Here is a 12350-nt window from a genome sequence, read left to right on the forward strand (position 1 = left end):
ACACTCTCTCTCTCTCTCTCTCTCTCTCTCTCTCAAAACTTTCACCACTTGTGCACCAAGGGTATCAAGTCCTCTTTATCAACAATTATAAAAATAACACATAAAATACAGAAGACCTTTGTTCATGTTTATAAAGAATCCTAATAAATTCACAAGATAAATAAATCCACACCAGCTAAGCACCACCAGAAAGTTTTCTTTTTCGATTTTCGTCACTAAAATATTCACTGATTTAAAAATGACGTGTTGAATAGCTGTATAAATGAAGAAAAACGTAAATACAAGCAATTAAATACAAAACATAAAGCCTATGATAATTTGTATATATACTGTGTGGTGTCTGGCAGGTATATGAACGTAGACATATACATAAAAATTCTTGAACAGGCTATAACCTTTCGAATGTTCATAGATGCCGTGAAGTGTTTGGGGGCTTAGGAAAGTTTGTGTATATTGCTGTGTGTTCGGCAGCTCCAAGAAGAGGTATACACAGGCAATCCAAGAGACAGCTTCAGCTTAGGAGAGTTTATAAGCATGCGTCGTGATCTTTTAACCTTAGTAACCCAAACAAACTGGATTAAGGACGAGATTAGACAAGGAAAACAAGTGGGGCTCTCAGGTAAGAGTTAATGGTGACGGGATGAACACGACTGGAGGCAACAGGAATAAAATACATGTTAACAACTAAATTAATAAAAATGAATAATGAAAAGTTTAAAAAAGAAAGAGTTAAACTGAGCCTTTCCTTCACTCTCGCTCCACGGCGTGCTCACTTTAACTTCTTTATGTTCTTCATATTTCACCGCCAGCTGGTAACCTTTCACTGGCTGACCCCCCCCCTCTCCCTTTCACACACACACACACACACACACACACACACACACACACACACACACACACACACACACACACAAAGACTCGCACTCCACCCAGCCATTCCGCTTTTTCAAACCCGGTCTCAAATAATTCAAGTTTTTCACCCCCTCCTCACCACCCTTCAATAAAACACTACACAAGGGGCAGTAACCTGTTGCACGGTCATTGCTCTGCGCTAACTGATTCATTTTTGTTTTTCAAGTTTATTAGGGGCCGGTTCTAATCACCAAAACAATTTATTTTTCCATTGTCTTTGTTGGTGACGGGAGACACTAGGATTCAGCGTAACCATTTCAAGACAATGAGGTAAATATTATATTATTTTTACAATCCCTAGACAATTTTATTCCCCCAAAGGATATCTCAAATGATGCTTAAGGTCTACAAAACACAAGACGAACGAGAGACGAGAAAAAATGAAGAGAGGGGAGAAGGGGAAGCATACTGAAGAGAATCTCACAGCAGCGTGCGAGACAGAGATATTAGAAGTGAGATTGTTAAGGCACTATGCAAAATAAACCGCTAAGGGAAAGATGCTCCGAAGTCCCCTATGCAATCTCGAATATGACCCTAACACACACCGTTAAATATGGCTGTGAGTCTGAGAGGAATTTGTTATAAGATTGTTAGAACCGATTTAAGAAGGATTCTCAGAACTGATCTCCAATGAACTATGTATGACTAGCGATGAGTAGATGGGTTAGGATACGTTAGATTCGACAAGATTAGCTTGGGTTAGGCCAGATTAAATTATGTTTTGGTAAGTTAGGGTAGGAAGGGTTGGTACAGCCATGCTTGGACTTGCCTTGGTTAGGTAAGACTGGATAAGAATTGGTTAGGGTATAGTAAGCTAGGACAGACTAAATAAATTAGATTAGTTTAATTCGGGTAGGTTTGGTGCAGAAGCTTGGGTATGGTTAGGTTTGGTTAGACTGGATTGAGTTAAATTGTTAAATTATGTTAGGTTTTGTCATGGTGTGTTAGATTAAGTTATGCGAGGGTAACTTATGCTGGGAATTTGGTGGTGTAGACAGGTGTGGTTTGCACAACCGCCAACTCGGTCGTGAGTCGGGTCAAGGACTGAGCTGAGCCGGATGTGGAGCAATGAGTGTGGTGGGGCTTGAACACTGCGTACTGGGAGTGAAGGGAGTGGTACTGGGGTGGAACTAAGGTGGAGGCAGGACTGGGATCTTAAACACTGCGTACTGGGAGTGGAGGGGGTGGTACTGGGGTTGAACTGGGGTGGAAGCAGAAATGGGATCTTGAAAACTAAGTACTTCGAGCGGGTATATGTTACTGGGGAAGAGCTGGAGTGGAAACAGGGCTGGGAGGAGTGAAGGTACAGCTATAGTGGAGGTAGGACTTGGACAGGATGGAGGTACAATACTACTGGGGTAGAGCTTAGATGTACTGTATTAGATTTGCAAGATATACCTGGAGTAGCGTGGAACCAGAACTGGGATAGAGACAACTGAAACAGGGATGAAGCATAACAAGGTTTAAACCGGGTGAAGGAAGAACCAGGCGAGTTGGAGGCAGAACTGATATGAGAGTTAGGTATAACGTACTAGATGAGTGGAAGAGGACTGAGACAGGATGAGAACATAACCAAACGAGAAGGTTTAATGGAACAAGGATGAGGCAAGATTGCAGAGGAAGTGGAGCTGTAATTTTGTGGAGGCAGAATTGGGTGGGACGGAGATGAAGCAACGGTGAGACTTAAGTGTGGGATACTGGGATTGTGGGGAAAGACTTGGGGGAAGGTGGAGGAGGCTTAAGACAGAACTAGGATGGAGTAAGACAGGGTTGAGGCAGGACCAAGGTGAAGTAGTGGAAGAATTAGGGTGGGGTGGAGGCATTTATGCAGGGTGGGGTTAGGGCGGACAGGGTGGCGGTGTGGTGCCCGGGGAGGTGTTGCTAGGCAGAATGGAGTGGGTGGACTGGCTGAAGGATGAAAAGCGCTTGACTTGGTGGAATAATTTAACTCTTTCATGGCCGGGACAGCTCTAGTAGCCTATTCCAGCTACCACTAAGCTGAAAGTGAGTCATTGTACCTGAGATTGTTAAGCACTCTGGTGAAAATTTATTTGTATGTAGGCGTAAGTTTCTACGCGTGTCGGAGGAGGATCCTTATTATTTGGGGGTACCAGCAGAGAAGGGAGGTGTTACTCTCCCAGCCAGTGATTTTTAGTCATCATGCATAGAATGTAATCGGAGAATTGGGACTGGCTGAGGTGTGAGGTATCGATTGGGTGACGTGAAGATTGAGCTGTGTGAGTATGAAGTGTGGACTAAGTGAGGTTTAGATCCTGTGGGGTATATATTCAGTTACTGTTCCTGTGGCCCCTGGATCATCTGGACGTAAACCCGGTAGACTGCAGGCAGAGGCTGCCATTCTGCGGTTCACCATCCCCTTTCGAGATTTGGTGAGGGCGTTAAGGGACATTTGTACAACCAGGATATATCGGTGCCACCACTTGAAGGAGCCCCTTTCCAGCACCCGAAGCGTGTATGCTTTAAGGTATGGATTCACTGAGGTGGACTGGGAGGGAGGAAGAGGTAGGGCGTTGCGTGGAGTGGACTAGAGAACTGGGAACCCAGTTTTTGCGTACCTGTCCGGTCCTCACACCTCTGCCCCTCGCTAAACGCGGCGTAAGGAGAAACTCAGGATGTAATACTCGTATTACATCTTACATCCTTTCATCGCGAGGAGAAAGAAAACCCGTCAATCTGTTACATCATTATCGAATAACATGATGGAATAATCCAGCCACGCATACCCAGACATGTTAAAATGCGAGACGGTCCAAGGGGCACACGTGATGCGTCTTGGCCCTTTATGGAAAGGATCTGAGAGGAACGGGGAAAGGCGGAGTACGAGGAGGAAATTAAGAAGAGCTGAAAGAGTAGTTGTTGTGATCCCAGGCTCATATGAACGTGAACATAAGTTGTGTTTGGATGAAATTAGATAAGCCTTAGCTATGAGGTAAGAAAGAGTCTCCTTGGTTACTAGTCAAATCGACCCACAAATGTGACTACACTTGGCCATCAACTGAGCTGAATGGGGTTAGAGATCTTCGTCAGGCTAAACACACTATAATCACTAACAAACACTTATGCCCTCAAGACTTACACGTATTCGTCATCAGCATTCGCAATGGTTGCAATGTGAAATTAACCTAAGGTGAGGTGAGGTGAACTATGGCAAAGCGAAGTAAAGTGAGGAAAGGAATACACTAGATGAGATTAAGTGCGGTGAGGTAAGAAAGGAACTAGTTAGGTATGGTGAGGTGAGATGAGGTGAGGTTGGGAAAGGAACTACCACGGTATAGTGATGTGAGACGAGCTGAAGTGAGATGAGGTGAGATGAGATGAAGTGAAGTGGGGTGAGATGAACTGACCCAATACCAGACTCGACCTGCTTCTTCCCCTTCCCCATGTACAACTTTTTGCTGCCCTGAGGGGGGGATGGTGAAGGGAAACTCACACGGGTGCCCTTCTGGAGGAGGAGGAGGAGGAGGAGGAGAGAGAGAGAGAGAGAGGGGGGGGACTTGAGCTCATATGCAACTGTCAATAATAAAAAGCAATACCAGTTTGGTCTTTTGTTTCTCAGAAGGGACAGTTTTTCCTAAGGATATTTACTAGTACCCGAAACACACAATACAGAATGTGTGTGTGTGTGTGTGTGTGTGTGTGTGTGTGTGTGTGTGTGTGTGTGTGTGTGTGTGTGTGTGTGTGTGTGTGTGTGTGTGTGTGTGTGTGTGTGTGTGTGTGTGTGTGTGTGTGTGTGTGTAACCTCAAGCATATATCATAAACCTAGGATAAGATAGGAGTTTATATGCATGTGTAATCTTGCTACAAATGCCTGTTCCCGACTAGTACTTTCCCAACATGGGGAAGGAGCTAAGTCTGGCAGCCACTCTCTCTCTCTGTGGATGTCAGGATATTTAGTGGATATTATAAACATTATATAGCTACCACCGAATGGCAATCGGATATTCAAACATCATACAAAATGTCGATGGAACCAGGCATTATCAATGTTACTCCTCACTGTTTCCTGTACGGCTTATATGTCGGATGTCCAAAGTGGAGGTGAACTTTCATATATATATATATATATATATATATATATATATATATATATATATAATCGTCTATCAGTCTGTCAATAACTTTTTATCTGTACGCATTCTCTCTCTCTCTCTCTCTCACTCTCTCTCTCTCAGACACACACACACACACACACACACACACACACACACGACCTCACTTTTACAACATTCCACCCCAACCATCCAACCGGAATTCGCAACCTGAGAACACCTGTCTCTAAACTCTCTTTCTCTTTTGGGTTTATCGTGTGTGTAGGAATCTGAGTGTGTGTTTCAATGGGCACGTGACCTTTAGAGTGGCGAGAGAGAGTTTACACTCACTATCACGATTTCTAGTATCTTCTCTCTCTCTCTCTCTCTCTCTCTCACACACACACACACACACACACACACACACACACACACACGCACACGAAAACTTGTTAATGTGCTCGGTAAACCGCACATACTCTATTAGAGGAGATGCGATAAAACCCAAAGTAAAATTCGCAGTAATGAGAGAGAGAGAGAGAGAGAGAGAGAGAGAGAGAATGCAGGGTACTGTAAAATATTTAGGAACACAGAGACCATGAACGACTGTGAACGAACCGAGTTATGTACCCTGCCTATCCATGTACCTTTCTGTTCTGAGTTCTGCCAATTCCTTCCTAACCACTACCCCACGTCTCTTCTTGGTAATTCCCCCTTTTTGCCTATCACCCCCTTCAATCTGCCTACTCCCTGCCTATCCACTGCCTTCCTCCAGCCTAACCACTACCTCATTGCTCTTGTTGTTATTTTCTCTCTTTGTGCCTGCCACCTCCCTTTGTCCTGCTTGCCTCCTGCCTAACCACTACCCCATGTCTGTTTATGTTAATGTTTCGCTTTGTGCCTACCATCTTCCATGGTCCTGCCTACCCTCTGCCTGTCTACTGCCTAACCACTACAGCATGTCTCTTCTTATCAATGTTTCCTTTTTTGCCTGCCACTCTCCTTGGTCCTGCCTACCTCCTGCCTATCCACTGCCTCCTGCCTCCCCTTATCATTACCTTCATTAGGTTTCCGCACTACGATGCAGAATCTGTAGATCTACTGTATTCCCTCAGTTTCTTTCTTGCAAACACTTTTTATTTGATGTCATTCCTTTATTTACTCACCAATTCGCTTTGAACTTTATACAGTTATTCTTTGGGCAAATAACCCGACACATTCTTCTTTTTTTTAAATAAAGGCCTTTTAAACTGTTTAAGTGCGTCATATGTCAAACCCGGCACACAAATTCTAGGATCCTATGTTCTTTTATGTTCATTAACCATCTTGGCCATTTGCATAAAAGTATGTCAATCTACTGCGGCTGTGTGGAGACCATCCTGCATACCCTTGCAATACTGATATATATATATTTTTTTTGCCTCACCCTAATACCTATCATCCTTGGAACTTTTACCTGCCCCCTGCCTCCTCATCTTAAAATCTGCTTTATGCCTACCAGCTGTCTTCATCCTGTCTAACCACTGCCTCTCTTAATCAATGTCTTCTTTTGTGCTTCCCACCTGCCTCATCCCTTCTGCCTCTTCCTCTCCTGTTTCTCCATTCTCTTCCCTACCCCTTGGATCTATCTCATATGGCTACTACTTTGCAGTGCTGGATTTGGACGCCTTCATGTGGTGTCACAAATATAACCAGGTAGCTCCACTGTTTGGGTATAACAAACCTCCCTCAATAACTTCCCTATCCCCCAGGAAGGAGTATGCTGGACAGTAAGAGAGGGTCAACTTAAGCAATCCACTGGGTTTACATTCAGATGGCACTGGGGTGGTAATTACTATTAACCTACCCTTGCTCTTAGCTCTCACCCCCCTCCTCCATCTTGTTACCACACTCATGTATGCTTTCTACATCTCCACATTTACATTCACTTCCTTCTATATCTCCTCCAAGGTTTCCCCCCTGGCGGGCTGGGAATATCAGATAACTACCTGGCCATGCAAAGAGCCCTCTTGTCCACTTCTCTTCTTCCAGCTTTTCTTTCCTTCCTTCCTTCTGCTCCTACCTCTCACTCCTCTTGCCTCCCGTTGCTTCTTGTTTCCTACTGTTGTTCCTCCCTACCTTTGCTCCTGTATGGTACCTCCTTTTTCCTTAATTCTCTCTTACCTTTGTGCTAATATATCTCCTCCCTACATCTTACAGTAACTCTCCACACCTACCCAAGCTTACATACTCGTATACATTTTCTCTACATCCTCTCCTACCACACAGCTTCATCTCTACCCACACTTACGTCCGTCTTTCCTCTCCACATTCTACCACACTTCCCCAATCCTACTTACACTTACCTCTGCCTTTTCCCTCAACATCTTACCACACCTCTCCACACTACCCACTCTTACCTCCACCTTTCCTCTAGCAACCTACCACACATCTCCACGCCTACCCAAACTCACCTCCACTTCCTTCTACGTCCCTTACAGGTTCCCTCGTGGCTGTGCCCCTACTTTCCCGCATCCTGGGTATGTCGGACAACTACCTGGCCATGCTGGGGGCCCTCTCATCCGTGGCAGACTACACTTTCTACGGCCTGGTGTCCAAAGAGGCGGAGTTCCTCGTCTGGATAGGTAAGAATTTGGAAATGCCGTGAATTTTGGGGAATATGAGAGAATTTTGTACAATATTTAATAACTATTTAAATTTTTTGAAGATTTTAGGCATTTCTGAGGGACTGTGGAGATTCTGGGAACATTTAACAAATTTTCTGAAGAGTTTATAAATGTGATGAGTTTTGGGGAGTTTGAGTTTTTCAAACAATTTTTGAGACTGCTTCTTAAATAGTTTGAGAAGATTTTGAACATTCTGAGGGATCGTGGACATTTGGAAACATTTCATGTGATTTAAGATGAGTTTTAATATACCTTCTACGGCTCAGTGCCCAGAAAGGTGATGCTTCTCGTCTGGATAGGTAACAATTTAGAGACGCCACGAGTTTTGGGAGACTCGGTGGCACCGTTCGATATTTTTTAACACTGTTTTGGATATTTTGAAGATTTTGGAGAATAAATGGGAATATAATGACATTTTTTAAAGAATTTTAGTATAGCTTGAGATTTTATTTTAATAATCTAGAGAATTTCTTGTGCTATTCTTTGCGTAGATTTTTGTAGGATTTTAAGTAATACAAATGAAGCTGATAATAACTTTATGGTACCGACAACACTGATAATCCTGATATCAAGAATAGTGATGCTCGATTATAATGATGATAATAATAAAAATAACAATAAAAATAACGGGAAATATAAATCAGGATGCATCTCTGTATCATCTAGACTAATTCTCTTTCCCCCACCCCCCCTCCTCAGCCCCGACAGCCGCCCTCCTCGTCAACTCCTGTGTCATCGCCATTCGTTCCATCCTGTCCAAGTTTGTCACAGGCGATGAGCTGGGTGAGTAACGAGAGAGAGAGAGAGAGAGAGTGTGTGTGTGTGTGTGTGTGTGTGTGTGTGTGTGTGTGTGTGTGTGTGTGTGTGTGTGTGTGTGTGTGTGTGTGTGTGTGTGTGTGTGTGTGTGTTTACCCTATCGATTTCCCAACGTACCCGCTAGTTAAGTATGAATTTGGGAGCTACTTTAGATTATGAGTCGCTAACCGGATGGCCAGGGTACTCAGGCGCCGTGTGACTCCGCCCCACGTGTGCTGAGGGAGTTGCAATATGGCGGTCATGTGCCAAGCTAAATCATGAGTATAATTTCCTCTTAGTGATCCGGTCTGACGAGAGAGAGAGAGAGAGAGAGAGAGAGAGAGAGAGAGAGAGAGAGAGAGAGAGAGTCATAAATCTGTCCAATTATTTTTCTTACCCTATTTCAAATCCAGGAAAAGAGAGATGGAAAGACGAGACGACAAAGAGAGATGAAGAGGCAGAAAGACAGCAAAACAAAGATCAAAACATAAAAGCTTCTTATCCCAATCCAGGGTACGAAGTTATGGTCATTGACACATCCCGTACTGTCCCAAGGTTGAGCCAGGTGTGTTCAAAATTGCAGAGTTCAAAGGCAGGGTTCAAAGCTGCGAAGAACAAGAATGAGTATTTGACCTTGAACACACGCGGGGTACATGCATTGTTCTAAGTTCTTGTGTTCGCGTCGAATTCGCAAAAACTTGAAGGGTTTGTAGCGAGATAAATACTGGCTAACTTGCTGGCCCTTTCTCTCTCTCTCTCAGTCGAAGAACGGAATACCTACTAGAGAACAATGACGAGAACATCGGGAGAGAGAGAGAGAGAGAGAGAGAGAGAACGAGAGAGAGAAGCTTACAGGCAGCCAGATAAAAATATGACTCCCAGTCTCTGTGAAATCGCGTCTCCCTCCCACAGGCAAAGTCTCTGCAGTGCTGGGTGCTCTAGACGGGGTGATGCCCATGGTTAGCTTCTCCCTCTACACCGCCATCTACCACGCCAGTGTCCACGTCTTCCCCGGCGCTCAATTCTTCTTCGGTGCATCTGCTAATCTTCTCATGACCTTTATTTTCATGTGAGTAACTTTCACCGACATGTTTCTTCATTACTTTTATACTGAGCTGTCTTCTCATCGCTGGTTGTACAGTAATTTGTTCTTCATCACAGTTTCATCACAGTTCTTCACAGTAGACGGTATATTATTCTCTCAGTTACATAGTACTTCTCTTACTCTCTTTTTTTTTTTCTTTCAGTTTCATCCCTGATTTGTGTTCTTTGTCAGTTTCACCACAGTTCTTAAAATTTGTGTTTTTCTCCTCCAGTTTCACCGTAGTTCTTGTAATGTGTGTGTGTGTGTGTGTGTGTGTGTGTGTGTGTGTGTGTGTGTGTGTGTGTGTGTGTGTGTGTGTGTGTGTGTGTGTGTGTGTGTGTGTGTGTGTGTGTGTGTGTGTGTGTGTGTGTGTGTGTGTGTGTGTGTGTGTGTTTCCGAAGAGCTTCATCAAAGTTCTTCTGATAACTGTTTTCCTTTTTCAGCCTCACCAGTTTTCATAAATTGTGTTTTTCTCCACCAGTTTCATCAGCGTTCTTATAATGTGCACTTTTTCCCCTCCAGTTTCATCATCTGCTTCACCACGTCTCGGAGTTACAGTGTGGAGGACCTGCTTGTGGAAAAGGGTGGAAATTCCGTCAAACCCAAGTCCTTCATTTTTACCCAAGACGCTCTAATATTCAGCCCACCAATGCACCTGGACGCTGACGGCAGCGAGACCCTCAGGAAGAGCCAATCAGCATCCACAGCAAAAATCGAGAGTGCTAACAATCATCACTCTACATCAACGGCTTCAACTGCAAGCATTGACAGCCTCCAGTCACCTTCAGCAGTCTCAGTCGCAAGCCTTCAGTCACCTCCAATAAATTCAACTGAAAGCAACAATACCATGCAATCTCCATCAGCAGCCACGATTGCAAGTGTAGGATTGTCCAACGCAGATGCCCAACGTTCAACTCTTGTCCTCTCTGGCATCAACTTCCACTTAGGTACACCCATAACTAAGAAGCGGAGGACGAAGGATCCAGTTCAGGCCAAGAAATCCAACGACATTTTCATCATCAGCGAAATCGCCCATTCGGAAAAAGAGCGGATTCAGGAGGAGCTAACTTACCCTCAAAAATATTCCATCGAGCGACCTTCCAGTCAAGAGAAAGAGAAAACCGGAGAGGAAGGAGGAATTGACAATGCAGCGTTTACGAATACGGAAGAAAATGTTCAAACCATTCAAAATAATGTGCCGGAGACTATGGTTCTTAGCGCGAGTGGTCTTGTGGAGGAGCAAAAGGGAGACAATTTTTCCCCTTCCAATCCTTGAGTTTATCCATTTGTTTTGTTCATGACTTGGTGTTTTTGTGCCACACGTACTCTTCAGAAACCGTCATTGCCGTAACTTATAATGAATAAGATTATCGACAGAGACGATAGTTTTTGTAATGTGTGAGAATTATTCAGAAACTTTTGGGGACCTTACCATACAACAAATGAGATAATCGACAGAGACGATTTTTGAGGATTCATTGGTTATTTCTTACTGTGTAGCTGTGCGTTTTAGTACCGCTATAACCTACCAGTACCAGCCCAGTGTACTCACAAAGCAGGTGCTGCACAGAGGTGGTCAGTAGCTCCTTTACTGTATCAGAAACCTAGTGAGATCTCATAAAACAATTAGCAGTGACAATGGGCTTGACTCTCACTTAAGTCTTCTTAAACTCCACGTATGGAAAGGACGTCAAAACTAATGAGATCTTATTAAAGCAACCAGCAACAAACAAAAGAACTTGAATTTCACAAAATCGGTTCAAATCCCCACATATTCAAATGACGTCAAACCCAAGTAAGATCTAACCGAACTATGCAACAAGAAGCACAAGAATCGGAATCTTGTTTTATCAGTTCATAACCTCATGTGTGTAAAAGATATTTAATTCTAACAAGATATTGCTGAATTTTTTAAAATACACGAAAGAATCGGAATCTCACGTGATCGATTCGAATCCTGAAAAAAGTAAAGGAATTATTGTCCAGAACTGTACAAGGTAGAGGTCAGCAGTCCGGGTCAAGTGAAGTTAGGCTGGTTAGATCCAGCCAAGTGCTTTCGGAAATTAGTGATGGAGGGTATTTTCCGTTATTCTGTAAATAGTCTTAACCCTTTCAACCCGAGAACGTCATTTTCATTTTACTCTTGCTATCTCCAGACGGTTTTTTTTTTTTTTTTTAGCTCAAAATATACTTTTCGAATAGAAGAGTGTTAGATACAGGTTTCATTCACCTCTTCAGTTTTGCAGATCCTTCCTAACATTAACAGAATCGTCTGGTGGTGGCGAGTGTCAATCAAAAAATACGCCATCGGGTTGAAGCAGCTTATAAAGTAAGATACATGGCCAGAGTCATGTCAGGGGAATAATGGAAGCAATTAGACTTCAACAAAATTAGACTAATGTGAACTGTTCTTGATTCCACAGGGATTAGAAGGGTTACTGTGTAATAGAAGACATTGTTTTGGTTCAGTCTACCACATTTCACAGCCTTCGACTGCACATCTCAACACTTTCACACACACACACACACACACACACACACACACACACACACACACACACACACACACACACACACACACACAGTTCATACTGTACACCGCCATGTCTCACAAATGCACATCTCCCAGTCACACCTCAGAATTGCAGACACCCCTGTGTCTTCAGCACAGAAACTTTTCTGACACCCTGTATGTGTGTATGAAACCACTTCCGTCTGAACGAAATATGGTGTCATTACAGCTGGGTTTCGTAACAAGAAGAAATTCACATACAGTTCAGATTTTAACACCGTCATTTAAGATGCCAATGTTTCGTCACTAAGAGAAGTGTTCATAAGTCGAAT

At 43.5% G+C, this 12350-nt stretch overlaps 1 protein-coding gene across 1 annotated transcript in view; it reads left to right on the plus strand.

Annotated features, from left to right (window-relative positions):
• LOC145405747 (lysosomal proton-coupled steroid conjugate and bile acid symporter SLC46A3-like) overlaps window positions 1–11653 on the plus strand; it is a 32235-nt gene extending 20582 nt beyond the window's left edge. Inside the window, exons 4-9 of the mRNA XM_080276979.1 lie at window positions 7442–7585; window positions 8327–8410; window positions 9335–9491; window positions 10029–10134; window positions 10193–10227; window positions 10386–11653. Of these exons, the coding sequence (XP_080133105.1) occupies window positions 7442–7585; window positions 8327–8410; window positions 9335–9491; window positions 10029–10134; window positions 10193–10227; window positions 10386–10782 (923 nt within the window). The 3' untranslated portion in view covers window positions 10783–11653. The remainder of the gene's footprint in view (window positions 1–7441; window positions 7586–8326; window positions 8411–9334; window positions 9492–10028; window positions 10135–10192; window positions 10228–10385) is intronic.
• Window positions 11654–12350: the final 697 nt, after the last annotated feature.

The sequence above is a fragment of the Coenobita brevimanus genome, chromosome 68 (genome assembly GCF_032717465.1).
Source record: "Coenobita brevimanus isolate Jiangsu-jjx chromosome 68, ASM3271746v2, whole genome shotgun sequence".
Classification (NCBI taxonomy): domain Eukaryota; kingdom Metazoa; phylum Arthropoda; class Malacostraca; order Decapoda; family Coenobitidae; genus Coenobita; species Coenobita brevimanus.